A 21,148-nucleotide genomic window follows, 5' to 3' on the forward strand; every position below is an offset into this window, starting at 1 on the left:
ACAATATTAATAATGTTAATTCCCTGATTTTGACAATTGTCTTGTGGTTATATGTTATCACTAGAAGAACATGGGAAATACTTCATATATTTTTGCAATGTTTTTTAAGTTTGAAATTTTTTCAAAATGAAGTTGAAAAAAATTAAAAGGTATCTTCATCTAAGCAAGAAAAGTAAATTGAACAATCGCTTCACAGTGTATCAAACTAACCTTGATAATTAGTTATAAAAAAACTGAAATTCATAGCCTCCATTTGTAATTAAACTAGAAATGAATCTTAATTCTAAAATATAGTTCAATCTTTTCATTTACTAAGACTTGACCTATTGGACAGGAGCATTATAAACATCAAGAAAATATTCAGAGATAATCAATGGCAGCCACCAGTAACAGAATACCTTCCAATACTTAGGACTTTTCAAAGATATGCTTTGGCTAGGACTTAACTACAGCACACACTAGATAACATTTTGGCAGTGGAGGGAGGGGAGGATTTGGATCAAGTCTCTTCAAACCTGAGATACCATAATGCTCTTAAACTATGTGCTCAGTTATGTAGATTACAAAAAACAATTTTAAATCTCCGGTTACTTCAGCCACCCATCTGGGCAACAGTAATAACAGGTCTCTTTGCTTAAAACAAACAAACCCAGCAACTGGAACAGAAAATAAGAATTGACTGGAACAGAAAATAAGAACACTAATAGAGTTTGACAAATTTATTGGTATTTTAGTAAAGACATTCATCTTAGTTGTTTCTCTCTCCCATCTTGACCGTACATTGATATTTGAGTCAAGAAAATGAAATGTAGGAGAGGGATGTTATTTCAACATAAACATTAAAATGAACAAAAATGGAAAGTTTGCCTACATTAAAGCAAGTCAAATTCATGTATCTTGATATAATTAAATCATGTAAGTAAGAACTAATAGTTCTATATACATTTCCATTGTTTTACTTGGGGCTTATTCTAAACTCAAATGCAAGTGAACAAAGTATTAGGAATATATACAGGCTGCTTCTCTGGAGTTATTTATTACTTATTAAAAGAGCTCAGCAAGTAGTTACCACCAATCAAACAGTCTGAAGCTGCCTCCAAATCTAACATTGTAGTTTTCAAGGAAATCATTATACTGTATGTTTCTTCTATGTGTGTCTATGCTTTAAAAGATGTGTTTAACTGTCACATTAAAAAAGAATTCATATACAATACAAAAATACAAAATAAACACAATCCTACAACACATAGATTAACAAAGTATATGTGGTCAAAGATTCCATAAAATATGTTTAAAGATGCATTTTCTTTCATTTTCAGTATCTAAAATGTGCTTTTGAGAGGCCACTGGTTAGCAAGTATACAGTTAAAGTAAACCATATTTTTGTGCTAAATAAGAATTCCTGTTAATAAGTTCAAATCAAATTGATTTCACAAGTTAGTAACATAAATGCTTTGATAAAGTTACAGAAAGTGCATCTTTCTTATCTTCCATCTTCATACAATGTTGCTCCCCCCCTTTTTTGGTGTTTATACCCTTTAAAAAATAAGAACAGCCAAACATTTAACTATTATGTACATTTAAATTTTTGGTGGTGGTTTGTTATTTTAAAAGAAACAGCTTCCTTATGATTTGCCGATCTGGTGGAAATGCTTACAGGAACTAGCTAATAACAAAATTCAAGAGAAGCACATTCAAAATACTGATTTACTTTGGTAGCAAATGGTTGTTTTTTGAAGACTAATGAAGGTAGACAAGACCCTTTAAAGTGAAGTGGGCTATTTTAAATATTCAACAGTTTACGTAAAATTTTAAAATGTTCTTTCTAAAGAGCTAAGCATCTGTATCCACTGATAGCAATGCAATAACTAGTTAATGATGATCTGAAACTAAACAAATGCCCATTAGGGAAAAAAAAGCTGTATTTTATCTAATTTACTTTCTCAGTCAACAGTCCAGTAACATTTTCCTCCCAATACAATACTCCCTTCTCTATAAGGCTGTTCCTGGGAGCCAGACAAGTTTAGGTTAATAAGGGAGTTAAGTTAGAGAGTAACTGCCTACAGTTTAAATAGACAACTTTTTGCTTCCCTCCTAATGTGCTAATAGCTGTGTCTAAAAAAATATGCAATTCTTAGAAAGGTACCATTTCTGATTTTTTTAGTATCTGTAACCTTTGGAAACTAATCACATGAAACTACAAAATTAGTAAATGTCTCGAAATCTGTATATAAAACATAAATTACCTCTAATTTCAAATTCTCATTTATTAGTGTACCACTCAATATTTAAAAAAAGAAAAAGAAAAAAAGGGCGGCTCCAAAGATAGTCTTATACCATTCCTTAAAAAAGGAAACTGTTCCTTTTAACTTTACACCCACCCCACACCCCAATTTCAAAACACATCATTTAATTGTCTTGGTCATGGACATTTCCAAGATGAGATTTTATATTTCGCTCCCATAGCTTCTGGTTATCAGAAAACCCATGCTTTCCTTTATTGAAGGAATTTGGTCCTGCTGATGTTGGTGTATCCCTGTGTTAAAAGAAAGAAATTTATTTAAAATGTTATATAATGACTTTTGGGCCATGTTTTTAACTCTTTCAAAATGTCTGTTTAGCACCCATTATAAACGGAGGCCAAACATCTACAGATCTTTTTAAAAATACCCTTTTCCCAGACCCAGTCCTAAAATTTCAGATTCAGTGGGCCTGAGGAGGAGCCAGGTAAATTTGTAGATTTAACAAACATTTAAGGTGATTCTGATACACAGCTAAAGGTGGCAACCACTATAGTTTTAAAAACAGTTGCTTGTAACCCACTGTGGTTTAGTCACTAAGTCGTGTCTGACTCTTGCAACCCCATGGGCTATAGCCCGCCAGACTCCTCTGTCCATGGGATTCTCCAGGTACGAATACTGGAGTGAGTTGCCATTTCCTTCTCCATGTAACCTGTTAACAGGGTCATTAAATCAATTTGGTGACTTGCCAACACTATTTATAAAAAATGAAATAGAAAAAAAACATGAAGATGTATCACACATAAAATGGTTCAGTTGTCATTTTATGAACATGTTTTGATTTTAAATGTTTAGATATATGCAGGTACAGATTTGGTTTATATTTTGGTTATAATGTCAGATGTATTTTTTACTTTAGAGTCTTGTATGAAAGGGAGGCCAGCAGACAGCGACTGGGACTGTTCCCATTGGAACCATAGGCAAAGTCTGAAGACTGATGCTGAAAGACTTAGCACTTAGTTCTTTGGGAGAACATACATTTGATAGAAATGGAGAAATGGTATAGGCCATTTTGAAGCCCAGCTTTCTTACTAACCTCTAAGTTATCCATTTATTCATACAAAGACAAGAAACTGAATATCATGTTAATATGAAATTAATGTTATTTCCATAATAACAAATAGAGGAAAATTTAAAGATGGTTTTTATCTTATTTTGATATTTAGCATCTATATTACCAAGGAAAAAGGAGCACATACAATCAAGATTAAGTGGCGGGGATGATACTGTAAGTGAAATGAGTGAAAGCCATTTCTTTATACCTGAAAAAATTTTAAATCGGAAACATTTCTGTTTATTTGAAAAAATATATGTTACACGTATCTGAAAAGAAATAGCATTATACTGTTGCTATTTTTTCTTAAAATACTAATTTTCTCTTATCAGGAGAGAAATACTGCTATATTAGAAAACAAAACTGTTTTGCCCAAATATGCAACAAAAACTTGAACAGACTATGTGAAATTTATTCTTGCTTTAAATTCACTATAATTTTCTACAATATTATACAAAAATTATACCTTCCAATATTCTTCATCCTCATCTTTGCTTCTGGAGGCATTTCCTCTGGTTCACTCTGGAAAAAAAAGAGACACACAGAAATGACTGCATATAGATACAGCAGACTCGTGAACAATGCAGCGGGCGGTTAGGGGCACCACTCTCTGGCCCAAACCTCCTCAAGTCAAAAAATCTGTGTGTAACTTTACAGTGAGCCCTCCATATCCATGGTTCCACATCCCAGGATTCAATCAACTTGGGATAGTGCAGTACTGTAGCACATGTTTACTGAAAAAAAATCTGCGTATAAATAAGCCCATGCAGTTCAAACCTGTGTTGGCCAAGGGTCAACTATATTAAAATCACTTGATAATAATAATGCTAAATTTTATATCCAACTGTAAATTTTGGTTAAAAAAGTAACTTATTTTAACTACATTAAATAAACCTATGCTTCAAGTGCTGAATGTGCAAAAAGAAAAAATTCTGGTAAAAACCTGATATTTTAGAACTAAAACTGTTTACTAGAATCTACATGTTGTGTTAAATGCTTTAATATGCGCTATCTCTGAAAACTCGAACAATCCTACCAAGTGGGATGAGTATCATCATTCACATTTTGTAGCTGTAGTACACATGGTTAACATGCCTAAAATCACAAAACAGCTGGACACCAAAAAAACGCTCTAAACCACTTCACTGTATTGCTTCTTCTCAAAAATGTCTTCTTTACTGTAAAGACATCTTGAAAGCTCATTCCTTACTGCTCTTCCATAGTTACAGCTGGTGAAAAACAATGTGACAAGTGTCTTTTAGATGTTTTTATGTGTAAATGTTACTGAGATAAATATTATTTTTTAAGCAGTCATCTCAAGATCCACCTTAAAGAGGTTTCTACTGGTCAAATCTGGGACAATTTGAGCATTATAGCCTGTTGAATAGGCTACACTTGTATAAATAAGGAAAAGCTCTTCCTTACAGTGAGACAATTAATAAACATAGGGGGAAAGAATGAAAAAAAAAAAATCACCATTTGGCAAAAATAGAACTGATTCTGGTAAGAATCATCAATGAATATTAATATTCATGAATAAACACTTAAGTAGTTAGGTATTTTCACATATTCTTAAAACATATCCCCACAAGATAAACTTTAATTATAAAAGGTAAAACAGTAATTTGACAGTAGAGAGATCTGGCAGACACCACTTAACCCAATGATCAACGGAAGCATTGCCAGTAACAGGACATACTGACACGCGTGCTCCTGATATAATATGCACTGACAACTTGGCATCATTTCTGTGGTACACCTGCCAAGAGGAACGTGAATCTAATAATAAGGGAACATCAGACAAATCCAAACTGGGGAACATTCTACAAATTAAAAGAAACTAAAGAGACAGAACTGAAAAAGTATTTTTAAATTTCAAAATTAAACAAATGAACATGTTCTCTGTCCACTATATTTCAGGCTGAGATATATATCCAAGGCTAACTATGTTCTGCAGAAAAAGGAAGAACCAAATAAAGACTGTATTTCCTTTTTTTTGGTCGCACTGTAAGGCATGCAGGATCTTAATTCCCTGACCAGAGATCAAACCCATGCCCCCTGCAGTGGAAGTGCGGAGACTTAACCACTGGAACTCCAGTGAAGTCCTCAGATGAAGATTTCAGATGCATGTGTTCTTTTAACTAAGAGACAAGTTTATAATTAACTATCATTACCATCTTATGGCAGAAAGAGTGCTGGCTGAACCTGTCTAAAATTTCTTTAAAAACAGGGAAGAGAATACAGGACAAGAAACCAGAAAGCCAAGTTCTAGTTCTAAGTTCTAGATGACACTTGTGTGCATCAGCACATACTCATGCACTCATAACTTAATTTCTCCATTTGGAAAATAAGAATAACCATATCACACAATTCACAGGGATATATAGAAGGTAAAATAAAGATATGCGCAAAGACTCAATTTGTTAGATTTATGTAGGTGCTTACAATTTTCAGCCTTTCTACTTCTGCATATACTATTCCCTTCTTCCTATACTGTCCTTCCCTGACATAATCTATAGAGGTCAAAATGCTACATAATCTCTTAGGAATTCAGCTTAGACATGAAAGAAAACATTAAATTTAAGTCGATGCTTTTCAAAAACCTTTTTTGGGGGGAAGGGGACATAAAAAGTTTTTTCCTCAACAAAATACTACTTGGATTTCCAAATACCAAATAGATAAGAGAGCAAACATAAATGAAATAGCAGCAGGAGACCAGAGTCATGCTTGTTAGCTGGTTCAATTCCTGGGTCCAGAAGATCCCCTGGAGAAGGGTTGGCTACCCACTCCAGTATTCCTGGGCTTCCCTGGTAGCTCAGAGGGTAAAGAATCTGCCTGCAGTGTGGGAGACCTAAGTTTGATTCCTGGATTGGGAAGATCCCCTGGAGGAGGGCATAGCAACCCACTCCAGTATTCTTGCCTGGAGAATCCCCATGGACAGAGCAGCCTGAGTGGGCTGCAGTCCATAGGGTTGCAAAGAGTTGGACACAACTGAGCGACCAAGTATGCAATACCACAGTAGCTCCTGAGACATTTCTACAGAACCCCAGAACTCTTAAGAAATGGTTTAAAAATCTGTGATCTAAATCTAGCCTTCACTTTACAAGTTGGAAAACTAAGGCTCCAAAAGGTAAACTGATTTAGTTGCAGGCTCTCTATCGGTTAATAACTGGACAGGAAAAGAACCTAGGTCTTCCAACTGCCAGTCCAGTGGTCTTTCCATAACACTGCATGCATCGAGTTACCTGGCCTCTCTTCCTCACCTAAATCTCTTATATCATTTCATCTCTTCAGGTACTTTTGATTTTACCTTGGACCATTTTATGTGTAAGCCCCTGTACTGCTAGGCTGAATTCCTAGAGGAACATGTCTGATTTATCTTTGTAATCTCACTGTACCTAACATACAGAAAGCAATCAAATGTGTAGAATGAGTAAATGTCCAAGGGAGAATACAGTGATAACCACTGTACTTAGCTATTGAGTCCCAATCATTTCATATTCATCCTTGCCTAAAACTTCTACAAAACCTCCAGGTGTCAAACACAGCTGCTTAGCACTACCACTTGTAATTTGAAAGCTGGTATCTTAATTTACAAAAGTATTCCTTGGTTTGTCAAAACGCTGCCTAATGTTTTAGTACCCAACTCGTATTTCTTCTCTTAAATATTCTTGCCAATCACTCCAGCCCCACGTTTTGTGCTCCTCTGAAGGTACAATTCTTATCCATATTGTTCTTGGGAGCTATTACTCAGATACTCATAGCACACATATGTATTAATTACTCATAATAAGCATTTGTTGATTTAAGTTCCTTGACCCCAAAAGTCAGTATTTTAAATAATCCCACAACCAAATTAACAGAAACATCCAGATTGTGAAGATTTCATAAAAAAAAAAAAAGAAAAAACACACACAAACCCAAACTGTAAAGAGTTGCCAAAAAAAAAAAGTTCACTAGTACCATTAATACAACTTGACAATTTGCCACTAACGTTGTCCTTAAAGAACAGGTTAAAGTAAAGCAAAGAAAACTAGCTATCAACTTACATCTTCATCTTCATTAAAAGCTGCTGCTACTGAAAGGGTTTTTGGAGCAAGAGTTGGAACCGGTTCTTTAGGTTTCTGAAGAAGAAACATTAAAAAAAGTATCATCACATAATGTTTACACAGGCTTATTTAATGACAGGAATAATATCTTCAAAGATGCAACGTTATGTTTTCATAGAAACATATAGTAAGGAACTAAGAACAAACTTTGGAGAAATCCATTTTCTTTTTTGAAAATGTGGGTTATCAACTGTAGATTTTACTTTATTAACCATATGGCCATTTGTTTTCCTCTTGTCCAAGATTTTCTAGTTAGGATCTATAATTTAATATCATTTACATAAAAGTACTTAGTACAGGTTAAGAGAAGATGAACATCAACACTTGCCCATAGTTACATTAAAATTAAGCACAGATTACCCTGAGAAAGACACCAAGATTCATCTTTCTCTACCAGCTGGCTGCCACTGGACAGTGCCACTTAGAGATCCGAGGGGTACTGAAGTGCTCATGAAGTACCCAAGACAGAAAACCTTTACTTCAACTTGCACATTCTACTGTGAGGTCCTGTTAACTAGATCTCTATTAAACAGACTTAAATCTCCCCATGCCTTCTCAGCTTACTGGTTACCACGCTACCAACACCTAAGGCCCCTTAGCATTTCTTGCCTGAACTGTTAAGATTTACCATTTTCCCACCTTCTGTTGTTCTTATCCCTCTAATTCTCTATACTAGTACCAGAGTACTGCTTCCAAAATGCAAATCTCTTTATAGGGTCTAGACTCTACAATAGTTCCATGACTCCTCTAGAACCTAAAGACTAAAACTAAATTTTATTATGGACTACAAGTCCTTTATGATTTGGTCCCATGGTCTTATTTGGGGGGCTTTCTATCCCTCCATTTGACTACTAAACACTTCCTAACAATGAACAACTTCCTAAATGCATCATATGGCTTCACATTTAAATTGCCTTTGCATAAGGCACCTTGCAGATTCTGTGGGCTCTTCTGCAACTAAGGAACCCAAGCCCACAGCAGTGAAAGCACTGAGTCTTAATCACTGGACTGCCAGGGAATTCCTCTTTTTTATCTGGGTCCTTTTGCCTCTTTTGCTTCTTTCCTGTATTTAAAGTCAGCTCTAGCATTACCTCCCCAATAAAATCATCTCTGAGCTGCTGAAACAAAATTAACCATCCCTCTTATATAACACAAACACCTTTATAAAGTGTGTACTTTTGAAGAAATGAAAATGTTCATTTGAAATTATGCATAGTGACTCTAGAAAACACCCTTTACTCTTAAAACATGTCATGTATTTGATGTTGTACATACAACATAAGACTCAAGTATTCGCTGGTTGTTTGACTATCTTTTTACATCATATAATCAAAAGCAACAGTTTCAACTATTTTCACATCCTACATCTCACTTCACCAAGATTATGTTTACACTTTGGTTTATTTTGTGAAAAAAAGTTTGTTTTCTAAAGGTTAAAGTTTTAGTGAATAGGCCTTTTAAAGCATAACCCTCCAACTAAAACGATCAGCAATTACTAAATCATTTCAATGACTCAGAAAAAGTAGGGATATGGGTGTCTGACTTATGCGGTATGTTCAACCACAGTAAAATCTATTACCAAGAGGAACACCTATATGAGAAGTATACATAAGAACCACATCTTTATCAAAAAAAGACAATCAAAAAAAGTAAATATTTATACAGGTGGGTATATGCAATGTTATAAAAAAACAGATTAAACCAAAAGAATCAGCTCAAGTAGGGAGAAGAGTCATGAAATAATGAAGTTATAAGCTGAATGCCTTTTGTTCAGACTAAATTTTTTACAAGAAGGAAGAAAAGGCAAAACAGCATATGGCAGGAGTGGGGGTTCTAAGGAATAGTAGCTTTTTAAAAACTAGACGTGTAGCTCAAACACACGCACTCTAGTAGGAATCTGATCCATATTTTTATTTTTTTTCCTGATCCATTTAAAAATCTTTGAACACCTAATGAAGATATTAAGCTGTATGTACTTGACAATTGAGCATTAATTTTCAAAGGACATGAAGAAACGAAAGCAATTTTAGGAGTATACTCCTTACACAAGAACGTATAACCATTTTCTAAAGTCAACAGCGATACGCTGTTAAAGTAACTTCCTTCTTCTTAAAGAGGAGACCTATTTAGTTGAATCACAGGAAATTATCACTTCTATAGATCAGAAATAGTCAAATGTCTAATGCTTCAATCTAATATTTTAGTTATTTTCCAGACACTCAACAGTTAATAATTCAAGGTTTACATATAAAAACAAGAAATCAAAAGTTGATCTACAAAGGACTACTATCATAGGTTTTAATACTCAACATCCATTTGTAGCTCCAAAGTAAGTTAATCAGAAAGCTCTTATTAAGCAGTACCTTACTAACATTAATCTTTTACGACACAAATGATTTCTAGAGATACTGTTTTTTCCACATCACTGGAATTAAAAGATAAACTGAAACTCTAAAAATATTTTTCAGAGGTTTTGCACAAGTTAGGAAATTGTAAGCTATTACTTTGTAAGTCATATATTCCCTACAATATTTGTTCCTTTTCATATTCTAAACCTTTTTAAAAAACAGCTTGAGTTATAATTCATCCAGACTTTTCTTGAATATACTAATAATTTCTTAAATACTAACATGTTATAAGTTCATGCAGCAATGTATCATTTTATACTTATTTATCAGAATCCAAAAAAAGCAGGTTTCCAAAACAAATCCTTAAGACCCATTACAAATATAATATATAAAATAACTCACACTTGAGCCAAGTTTGATGGATATGGCTGAGGCTTTCTTTGTCGTCTGACTACCTATGGCAAATCCAAACTTGGAGATCTTTGTAGGCTTTGTTGGGAGGTCTGCAGTTTCATCTTCAGCTGATCGCTTCTCAGCGCTGCGACTGGAATTTTCCCCTCCATTACTGGAAGAAACAGTCTTAGTTTTCACAGGTTTTTCTGCTTCTTCTTCAGGTCCTGGTGAAGTCGAAACAACTTACCAAGATGAGCTATTTTTACTGAGCAGATTGATGGGAGTAGCAACCTCAAAAAGCATCGTTATAAGGAAGATACCTCTGCAGCTGTCACCTACTGACCCAACAGTCTCTTCCACTGTTTGTTAGAGTATACAGCAGGAACTGAGATTGTGTGGCAGTAGAAGAGGCTCCCATGAATTAACTAGCATAAAATACAGAGCAATTTAAAATTATAAAAAGAGAGTTCACAAAAAGAAAGACCCTTCAACTAAACACTCTAAGTTACATAATAATATAATTACCTGCGGAATTTTGCTTTTCATAAATTAAGAACTATAAATTCTTCTACATGAACTGGTTTGTCGGCAATTAGTCACATCATAGAATAATACATTTGACTAATAAAACATCTAATATTCTTCAATAGTATACTACTAGTTATACAAAGTACCTTTTTATGACCAGCCCATTATGTCCCAAACTACATAGTACAGCCTGCAGTAACTTTCTTGAGTGATGTGTTCTTCATGAACATTTCTCACAATCTTTAGAAAGGAACTTCAAGGAAGAAATCAAGGTCATCCTCCTTTAGTAACTTAATTCTACTCTCAAAGCTTGATTATCATCTGTTTACCCTATTCTTAAAGAGTGATCAACAATTGTATTTAGGTTCACACATTATTTTTTCATCATAAAAAAAGGTGAGCTAGAAATGATAATTTCTAACAGAAGGCACACACATGTAGACATGGAATGCAAGATGTCTTTCAGTAATTTTGTTTGTTTATATTAACAAATGAAATGAGTTAACATTTTGAATGTTACACATGAAGGATATTTAAGAACATACTGGGAAGCAAGACAGAAGAAAATCTGCTGATTATTAAATATTTTCTTTCCCAAGTTTACCAATTTACCCTGTACAATGTACTCTGCTACACCGGATGAATATTTATGGAGAAAGAGAAGATTCTCTAAGGAATGACCCTGACAACAGTTCGGAAAACATGACAAAAAGCAAGAATGGGTGGAAAAGGGGAAATCAAACAGACTGACGAGTAATAAAGGACAAGAGGTTATAGATCCCAATCTATATAACTTTGGAATGATGGGGTAGCTAAATTAATAAGCACTTTGAATAGAACATTTAATTTTGTTTACAGGAAAATAAAAGAAACTCTTTATTACCTTCAGACAAGGGGTGAAAGTTGTAATAACAATGTAGGGGAGAAATTAAGCAGTATTAGGTTTTAGGATTTCCTTAGGAAGGAAAGAGCATTGCAATGGCTGTCTGAATTAACTTATTTAGGTATTAAATTACAAAAGCACCCGAAGAATGTAAGATTGCTACTCAATATTTGAAATATAGAATTCAATTTAGTATTTCTTAAAAAGGCAGTTATTATGCAAACATTATTTTTCAGTCTATCACTAAAATCATTTATGCCAAATTTTATTCTGTATCCTTATACTTTTAATCAAGTATGAATTTTACAGTAAAACCCAAACAGTGATAACTACTACTTCTCTGTGACTGGCATGGCTAAAACTGAAAACTTATTAGCTCTATGCATTGAAACACATAAAAAAAAAAACCCACTGAATTTACATATAGAAGCAATCTATACACCACTAAAGGCACAAGTTAGTGCAAACACAAACTCTGAAAAACATCAAAACAAACAGCACGAAGAACATTTACTCTTGACTCTAGTGTAACTCTGCTCTTTGAACTGTGACTCAAAGGCCATCATTAGTCAAAATTTCTGATTCTTTTAAAACCTGTCTATTCTGAATTCTAGGAATCCTTTTACCTAAAAAATAGTCCGGGAACAAAGAATCTAGAAAAATCAAAGCATAAATATGAGGAAAAGTGAAAAGCATAATTATTACTATAATATTAAGAACAACATTAAGTGTGACAACTAACTGAACTAGTATGTGCTAATACATGGAACATAATACTATCTGTGTCCACTCATGATGCCTGGGGAAGATTTCTATAATTACTGCTCTAGAAAAAGGTAGCATGAACAGAGGAGTTGGGAAAACTACAATTAACTAATCAACTGCTAGCAACTCAAATTTTATTCACATCTGTGTTCCTGTCATCTGAAGAGGCAAACTATCAAGACCATTAAAGTGTTTTAAAGTCCATTAAGTGTTTTCCCTTAAATACAACATATACTACTTTAGCAGTTGGGGGGTGGGTGGAGCTTGTAATCATGAACTGCTGTTTTCAATTTATTTAATGAGATGTTTTCTATTCTGGCACTGTGGAAAACAAAATTTTGAATGGCCACAGATTAGCAATGTGACTTACATTTTAAAGAGTGAAAAAATACACAGTTTTAAAAAAATAAATCACTTTATAACAAATAGGGACAAAGTTATTAAATTATTATGTTCTTTATCAAGGATTATCTAAATAAAAGAGATTTTATCTAGTTTGTATTCTGAGCAAATAAAATGTGTAGATTAGTTAGTGTGACATCAAACTATACACAGTACTAGCATTTTTTTTTCTTCTTGTCTTTCATTGAATAGTTGAGGAGGAGAGGTGGGCCTTGGGAGTCAAAAAGGTACCTTACTTTGAAAAAAATTACCTAGTAAGTTTTAAGTCCATAAGGATACCCTTCATGACCCATTTGCATTCTGGTAGCTTTGTCTGAAAAAAAAGAGTATACATCCACGTCTCTAATAGGACTGGTGTGCAGTTTAAATGAGAATATATTCAAGACCCTCTGGACAGAAGAAATGTCAATTTCATTAAAGTAGTTATTAGAAACATAAAATAGCTTGGGGTGAGTATGATTACAATATGAACAGCTCTAAAATTTATACTTATTTCAAGGAGCTACAAAAATTTAGCCAAAGGGAAGAAAAAAGAGAAAAGCTACCCAAAGCCTAACCCTTAACATTATCCCTCCCCTTAAAGGTGAAAGCAGGTAGTTCAAGTAAGTGGCTTCTCTTATTAATATAAATTCATGTTAACTTCTTTAAAAAATACTTATAATTCCAATTTAATGGATTGTTCAATAGGAGTTAAAATTCAGAAAAATCCCTAGGTACACACCCCCCCCAATACAAACTGCTAAGTGTTAAACAGTGCCTACTTGCCATAAAATTTTATCAATTTAGCAATATCCATGGATGGCATGAATGTTTTAACTATGATTTTTTTGTACAACTTTATTAAAAACATGTCATTCAAAAATGGTTAACATGTAACTTTTTCTTATAAAGGAAGGCACACTCAAGGCAATTATGTAGACATTATGAAAGAATATCAGCCTAAGTCACTAACAAGGAGACAACAACTTTTGATAGCAATTAGTAAAAAAGGTAATTTTGTATCACTCTCATCACAAAAATATGCTAACACAGAAACACCAATATTCATACTACAGAATAAATTATCCCTAACTGAAAGGGTGGTGGATAAATTACACAGTGGAATTATGCTGACACTTATGGTACATTTTTCTGTTTTGTTTTGGCCACTTCAGCCACGTGTGGTGTGAAATCTCAATTCCCTGGACAAAGACTGAACCCAGGCCAGGCAGTGAAATCCTGGGAATCCTAATCGTTAAGCCCCCAGGGAATTCCCTCAAAATATATTTTGGCTCACATTAAACACAGATACTCTCATTCAAGACAAAAAACCATTCTTAAACGGTAGTCTACAAGTCAGATAAGGCTTTTTAGGCTACAGATCTTTGTTTTTCCTCAAACTAATTTTTAAGTGTAATTTTACTTGGTATTTTCCAATTTTGGCCACAAAAAGCCGCTGAAGAGGTAGTACTAAACGGTTTAAACTGTTGTTTCATAAGCTGTTTTACTAGTAAAACAACAAAAAAGAAGGGAGGGGAGTGGAAAGGGTGAAAGGAGTTTGGGCTCAACTAATAGCACCTAATGTATTTTTAAAAAAGGAAATGCTGGGTCCAAAGTAACCGAATAGTACACTTTTCTCAATTTCGTTCCCAAGTTAATTCACATTAAACTTGTTAGGAGGTCCTAACAGTTACCTTCATATACTACTAATTTTCTGTAGTTTCTCATATTAAATACTTTCAGGAATAAGACTTTGGAGAATTAGGACAGTGTGGTACTTAAAACGTTCTAAAGACATTATCAGCTTGCACGTGTTAAACTAGCCTTGTTAGGACAAAGGGAGGGGAAAGCTAGAGAGATTACATGATGTTTCTTTTCCTTAATGCACAAGACCCAAATTTAGAGGACTGGAGGTGACAAAATAAAGACAGCTGCAACCTGAGTTGACATCGTAACAAATAGGGAAGAGTCACACTAGCCTATTGAGCCACCTAAATATCTGGCAGGCAGCTGGCTGGCACACAGCCTAGCACATAAAAAGAAGACAGTTCAAAGAAAGACAATCAAACCCTAATCCTAGACCCCAAAGATTAAACCAGGAGACAGGCAAAGGTATTCCTCTTTCCCTCCATCGCCTCGACACAGCCCTTACAGGATTAGTATTAGGCTTAAAAATGAAGGAATGAAAAAGGCCAGGACAGTCCACTTCCTCAGTGAAAAGGGAGCAGCAAACTAACTCCTAGGTGTAACTGAGAGGCCGACACCGTCGGAAACTCGGCCTGCGGCCAGTTCCTGCGGTCACCGCTCGGTGACTCGCACTGAGTGAGCGCGCGTGTGCGTTTTGTGTGATGTGCGTCTCCGGTGTGGCGGTAGCGGCTCGGGCACCGCCACTCCGAGTCGCACCCCGAGTTCGGTCCCCCTTTCTGGTGCCCATCTCCCTTCTCTTCGGAAGCAGGGTCTCTGCTGGGGCCAGGAGGTGACGAACAGTGACCGGCTCTTCCCCGGTAAGGAGGTGATGTGGGCCCGGATCCCAGTGGGCCGCACCGGGCGTGCCCGGGGCTCGTCTGGGCCCAGCACCTGGCCGGGTGAGGGCCAGATCCGCCCATTCTCGCCTCAGTCTACTCCCCCCACCCCGGGAAGCTCAAAGAAAGGCTCAGAGCATCCCACATAGCCCGCGACGCTGGGGTTGTGTTCACCTCCGGCGGCTCCAGCTCGCTGCGGCTTCTCAGGCTTCTCCTCTCCCGCCTTCCCGTCCGCCATTTTCCCCGCCGCGGCCTCCCCTGCAACCACGCCAAGGACGTCACGGCCCCGCCCAGCAACCATTGAGCTTCAGAGCCAGCCTTGGAAGCGTCAGCCTAGAGCGACCGTAGAGAATGAAGAGAGGCCCTTTCAGAAACGGAAGTGGATATGATATCATCGGCCAGCCGCCTATGAGGGAAGGGCGGGGTAGTTTGGGTAGTCCTGTAGATCGCTTATGGGGATTTTGATAGGGGTGTCGGTTAGATTTTCTCGGTCCAGTGGCGGATTCAGAGAGCGTAACCCTGGAAACGGTGAGCTTTTGTGAGGTTTTTGCCAACTGAGGTGTGGTTGCAGCTGAAGCTAGCAGGATCTCTCATTCTGGTTTTGCTGGATCATGTGTACCTATTTAAAAAAAAAACCGAATTCTTTTTCCTACTTAAAAGTGAAATCCACGTTTATCGAGCGCCCCCTTGTGTCATACCCTATATCGTTTAATCACCACTACTGTTTAATTGGAACAGTAATCCAATGTGAAATTGTCCTCTTAATGTGGTAATCTTAATGTGGTAAAGAGGCCCCCTTCAACGCAAGAGACGCGTGTTCGATTCCTGGGTCGGGAAGATCCCCTGAAGTAGTAAGTAGCAGACCAGTTCAGTGTTTTTGCCTGGAAAAGCCCATGGACAGAGGAGCTCGAGGGCCTACAGTCCATGGGGTCTCAAAGAGTTCGACACAAATGAGCGACTGAGCACACTCACAGCACACAATTAGCTGTGAGAGTTGAGGCCAAAGAAAAATTTGTCTAAGGTTATGGAGGCAAGTGGTAAAACTGATTTTTTTCTGCAAGGGATTTCTGTGTCAAGAAACTTTATTACCTAAAGATCGCAGTAGTTTCTGCCTTTGTTAGAAACCTTGAGTTGATGCTCCTGGTTTGCAGACTGAAGTCCAAGCATCACATTGGGCCCCATCCTAACTTTGCAGCTTCATCTTCCTTTTTTGTCTATATTTATACTGCCCTCTTGCTATTCCTTGCCTGTGGAACTGTAGTTACTGGGTTTGCTGTCAGTGTTACAGAAATTGGTCTTAAGGAGTCAGAACTTGGGTTTGAATCCCTTTACTGACTGAGTAAACCTTGAGCATTTCTTACTGTCTACAGACCTGTGTTTCCTTCTGTATAAAACAGAGGTAATAATTTGTACATCCTCAGAGGGTAGTCTTGGGGATCAAGTGTGATAATACAATCCATATACCTTGCTTTGGTCACTTTGTACTTCCCTCAGTATATATATATATTTTAAAGGTCTTCCTAGATGGCTCAAAATTTCTTTGCCCACAGAGACCATTTAAATAATGTATTTTCTTTACAGCACTTTGTACTGCTCATTTCACACGTGAAATGTGCTTTGTATTTGTCAGTGGATGACTTGTCAGGGTCCAAGTCTAGGGAAAGCAGAAAGAATGAAAGTGTGTTCTGTCACCATGACAGAAACAGGGTGGTTTGCTGATACGGTGATTTGAAGTCTCTGGTTCACCATCTATGACAGAATATGTAAAAGTGCCCAGCAAAATATTTTACATAGTGTGCTATGTTGCTTCAGTTGTGTCCAACTTTGCAACCCTGTGGACTGTAGCCTACCAGGCTCCTCTGTCCATGGGATTCTCCACACAAGACTACTGGAGTATTTGCCATGCCCTTCTCCAGAGGATCTTCCCCACCCAGGGATCTAGCCCACATCTCTTACATCTCCTGCATTGCAGGCAGATTCTTTACTGCTGAGCTACCAGGGAGCATGTAATTAGTTCATGTTTGTTTCATTTTTCCTAGATGTGCTCTTCAAAAGTTACTTAATGGATGATACTCTCTTGTTTTGTTTTTGGGCTACACCAAGTGGCTTTTGGGACCTTAGTTCCCCAACCAGGGATTGAACTAGGGCCCTCAGCACTGAAAGTACGGAGTCCTAACCATTGGATGGCCAAGGAAGTTCTGAGACACTAACTTTAATCATTTTTTAAATGGAGACATAAACATGAGATATTCATTTATAGTTACAAATGTATTTACTCATAGAAGCTTCTGTCTTTAAATGAGAGAAATGAATTTTAGAGAGGTCACATAAAGCTATCCAGTTCCATGTACCACACTGTAGAAGTTAAGGAGGGAAGGTGCTAACCCATTCACCTGTCAATTCCTTGAGGTCATATCGTACCTATCTTGCTCACCCCTGTTTCCCTCGAACCTAGATTACACCAGTTTTCAATAAATACCCATTGAAGAAGTGAATGCCAACTTGCAGGAACCACCCCAATAAATGGATTAAGGGGTGAAAAGGCAGTTGAGTGCAGGGCAAAGAGCAGCAGCACTGATAGCATCACACAAAATTTAGATTATAACCCTGCTATTTGCTAATTCTGTGAGTTTGAACTGATAAGGTAATCTTAATACATTTTAACTATAAAAATGTACCAATACTTATAGGGTTACTGAGGAGAAAGTGTGATAATACAGGTAAAGTTTGTAATACATTGCGTGGCTCATGATGGGTACTTGCTTAATAGTAGATATTTTTTTGCAGTCTCTAAGAGCGAGTCAAATAATGATTTAATAAGCTGAAAATAAAGATTAATACAGACAATTACTATAATTTAAATGTGTAATATGTGAGGTGATAGCTATACTATGGAGTACACATTCATACTTACTCTATGCCAAGCACAATCTGCAATTTTTTAACATGAAATCAAGTGCATTAAATCATCACCATATGAATTAACTGTTAAAGTTGCTCTTGCTTTTATGGAAGAGGAAACGGGGACACTGAAAAGTAAGAGGTGAATGTGAACCTGGAATTCAGGCAGAGAAATACAAAAAAATCAGAGATGAAACGTGGCTAATTTTGGTTTCACTAACCTTAAGTGTGTGCGTGCTAAGTCAGTTTACTAGTGTCTGACTCTGTATGACCCTGTGGACTACAGCTTGCCAGGCTCCACTGTCTATGGGATTCTCCAGGCAAGAATACTGGAGTGGGTTGCCTTGCCCTCTTCCAGGGGATCTTCCTGACCCAGAGATTGAACCTGTTTCTAACCTGCATTGGCAGGAGGGTTCTTTTACCACTGGAAGATTCTTAATCCAAGCTATAATCCCATTATATTTCCCTATACCGTTGTCAAGTTTTTATACATTAGAATCTTCTGAAAGGCTTCTTAGAACAGTTACAACTCTGGTACCACCAAATTTTTGATTCAGTAGATTCAGTGGGTGGGCCCCCCAAACATACATTTCTAACTATTTCCCAAATGGTGAGGCTGCTAGTCTGGAGACCACACGTTGAGAACCCTGGCCCTAATTCATTCACTTGTTTAGACTATTTCACAGTTTCTCTGTTCTCTCCTCAACTTATGAATTTGATTCTTATTTTCAGTAATAAAATAATAGAAATCAAAACAGAACTTCTGTATATTCTCATTATATCTGTGATGTGGTATCTAAATTTGTACTTTTATTTTCTGTCTTCTTTTCTGTTACTAGTGCAATAAATCCCATCCTTCTTGCTTATAAAAGGTTCCCTCTAATGTTATCTCCCATATCTACAAAACAACCATAACAAAACAAAAAATTCTTGGGATCTCATAACTCCTTCTACCTCCTCATTACTATTCCCCTTCATATAGAAACTCTTTGAAAGGATTATTTATACTCATTGTCTCCAGTATCTCTTTGGTATTTGCTGTGAAAGTGCTGCACTCAATATGCCAGAAAATTTGGAAAACTCAGCAGTGGCCACAAGACTGGAAAAGCTCAGTTTTCATTCCAATCCCAAAGGAAGGCAATGCCAAAGAATGCTCAGACTACCGCACAATTGCACTCATCTCACACGCTAGTAAAGTAATGCTCAAAATTCTCCAAGGCAGGCTTCAACAGTATGTGAACCGTGAACTTCCAGATGTTGAAGCTGGTTTTAGAAAAGGCAGAGGAACCAGAGATCAAATTGCCAACACCTGTTCGATCATCAAAAAAGCTAACCAGAAAAACATTTATTTCTACTTTATTGACTATGCCAAAACCTTTGACTGTGTGGATCACAAGAAACTGTGGAAAATTCTTCAAGAGATGGGAATACCAGATGACCTGACCTGCCTCTTGAGAAACCTGTATACAGGTCAGGAAGCAACAGTTAGAACTGGACACGGAACAACAGACTGGTTCCAAATCAGGAAAGGAGTACATCAAGGCTGTGTATTGTCACCCTGCTTATTCAACTTATTGCAGAGTACATCATGTGAAATGCTGGCTGGAGGAAGCACAAGCTGGAATCAAGATTGCCAGGAGAAATATCAATAACCTCAGATACGCAGATGATGCCACCCTTATGGCAGAAAGCAAAGAAGAACTAAAGAGCCTCTTGATGAAAGTGAAAGAGGAGAGTGAAAAAGTTGGCTTAAAACTCAACATTCAGAAAACGAAGATCATGGCATCCAGTCCCATCACTTCATGGCAAATAGATGGGGAAACAAAAAGTGACAGACTTTATTTTCTTGGGCTCCAAAATCCCTGCAGATGGTGATTGCAGCCATGAAATTAAAAGATGCTTGCTCCTTGGAAGAAAAGCTATGACCAATCTAGACAGCATATTAAAAAGCAGAGACATTACTTTGCCAACAAAAGTCTGTCTAGTCAAAGCTATGGTTTTTCCAGTAGTCACGTATGGATGTGAGAGTTGGACTATGAAGAAAGCTGAGTGCCAAAGAATTGATGCTTTTGAAGTCTGGTGTTGGAGAAGACTTTTGACAGTCCCTTGAACTGCAAGGAGATCCAACCAGTCCATCCTAAAGGAAATCAGTCCTGAATATTCATTGGAAGAACTGATGCTGAAGCTGAAACTTCAATACTTTGGCCACCTGATGCGAAGAACCGACTCATTGGAAAAGACCCTGATGCTGGGCAAGATTGAAGGCGGGAGGAGAAGGGGACGACAGAGGATGAGATGGTTGGATGGCATCACCAATGCGATGGACATGAGTTTGAGTAAGTTCTGGGAGTTGGTGATGGACAGGGAAGTCTTGTGTGCTGCTTTCCATGGGTCTCAAAGAGTAGGACAGGACTGAGCGACTGAACTGAACTGTTACCATCCTGATCCAGCTCACTGTTATCTTTTGCTTTTGTTTCTGCAGTAGCCTCCAAACTGGTCCCTCTTATCTAATCTGGTGTCAATAGAACATCTAAAGTGATCCTTTTTAAATGAATCAGATTGATTCATTCAGCATATATCAAGCTGCATCTTCCCTGGTGGCTCAATCAGTAAAGAGTCTGCCTGCAATGCGGGAGACCTGTGTTCAATCCCTGGGTCAGGAAGATCCCCTGGAAAAGGAAATGGCCACCCATTCCAGTATCTTGCCTGGAGAATTACATGGACAGAGGAGCCCAGTGGACTACATTCCATGGGGTCACAAAGAGTCAGACACGACTGAGTGACTAACACTTTCTTTTTTCACTTTATGTGTCAGGCACTGTACCAGGTCCTGGGGATACAGCAGTAAATAAGACAGAAACAGGAGTTCCCTAGCGGCCTAGTGATTAGGATTCCAGGCTTTCACCTGCATGACCTGGGTTCGATCCCTGGTCAGCAAAATGAGATCTTTCCAAAAAAGAAAAA

At 37.1% G+C, this 21,148-nt stretch overlaps 1 protein-coding gene and 1 long non-coding RNA gene across 8 annotated transcripts; one reads left to right on the forward strand and one right to left on the reverse strand.

Annotated features, from left to right (window-relative positions):
• Positions 1 to 704: 704 nt before the first annotated feature.
• PCNP (PEST proteolytic signal containing nuclear protein) lies at positions 705 to 15,540 on the reverse strand. 7 transcript variants are annotated; one of them, XM_081572433.1, is made up of 7 exons: positions 11,616 to 15,080; positions 10,879 to 10,985; positions 10,452 to 10,629; positions 10,214 to 10,376; positions 7,404 to 7,478; positions 3,821 to 3,876; positions 705 to 2,536 (listed from the first exon to the last, which is right to left on the reverse strand). In XM_081572433.1, the coding sequence occupies exons 3-7, from the start codon at positions 10,505 to 10,507 to the stop codon at positions 2,410 to 2,412; spliced, it is 477 nt and encodes a 158-aa protein (XP_081428559.1). In that variant the 5' UTR covers positions 10,508 to 10,629; positions 10,879 to 10,985; positions 11,616 to 15,080; the 3' UTR covers positions 705 to 2,409. The 7 variants fall into 7 exon arrangements, with proteins under 7 accessions (XP_081428559.1, XP_081428558.1, XP_081428557.1 ...); XM_081572432.1 differs by lacking the exons at positions 10,879 to 10,985; positions 11,616 to 15,080 and adding an exon at positions 15,458 to 15,540; XM_081572431.1 differs by lacking the exons at positions 10,452 to 10,629; positions 10,879 to 10,985; positions 11,616 to 15,080 and adding an exon at positions 15,458 to 15,540 and having other exon boundaries at positions 7,404 to 7,432; positions 10,267 to 10,428.
• Positions 15,094 to 21,148, forward strand: LOC145539063 (uncharacterized). The gene is made up of 2 exons (XR_014077551.1): positions 15,094 to 18,504; positions 20,883 to 21,148. It is a non-coding gene; the product is annotated as an uncharacterized LOC145539063 (long non-coding RNA).

Source organism: Giraffa tippelskirchi, chromosome 2 (assembly GCF_054371585.1).
Source record: "Giraffa tippelskirchi isolate mGirTip1 chromosome 2, T2T-mGirTip1v1.2.pri, whole genome shotgun sequence".
NCBI classification, from domain to species: Eukaryota; Metazoa; Chordata; class Mammalia; order Artiodactyla; family Giraffidae; genus Giraffa; species Giraffa tippelskirchi.

Bases quoted from the DNA above. Each gene is read 5' to 3' on its own strand.
- PCNP (XM_081572429.1), bottom strand. From the start codon at position 15,521: ATGGCGGACGGGAAGGCGGGAGAGGAGAAGCCTGAGAAGCCGCAGCGA. The intron at 7,479-10,213 runs GTGAGTTATTTT...TTTCTTCTTCAG, and splicing joins CCATCAAACTTGGCTCAAGT to AAACCTAAAGAACCGGTTCC. The intron at 2,537-3,820 runs GTATAATTTTTG...CTTTTAACACAG, and splicing joins AGGATGAAGAATATTGGAAG to GGATACACCAACATCAGCAG.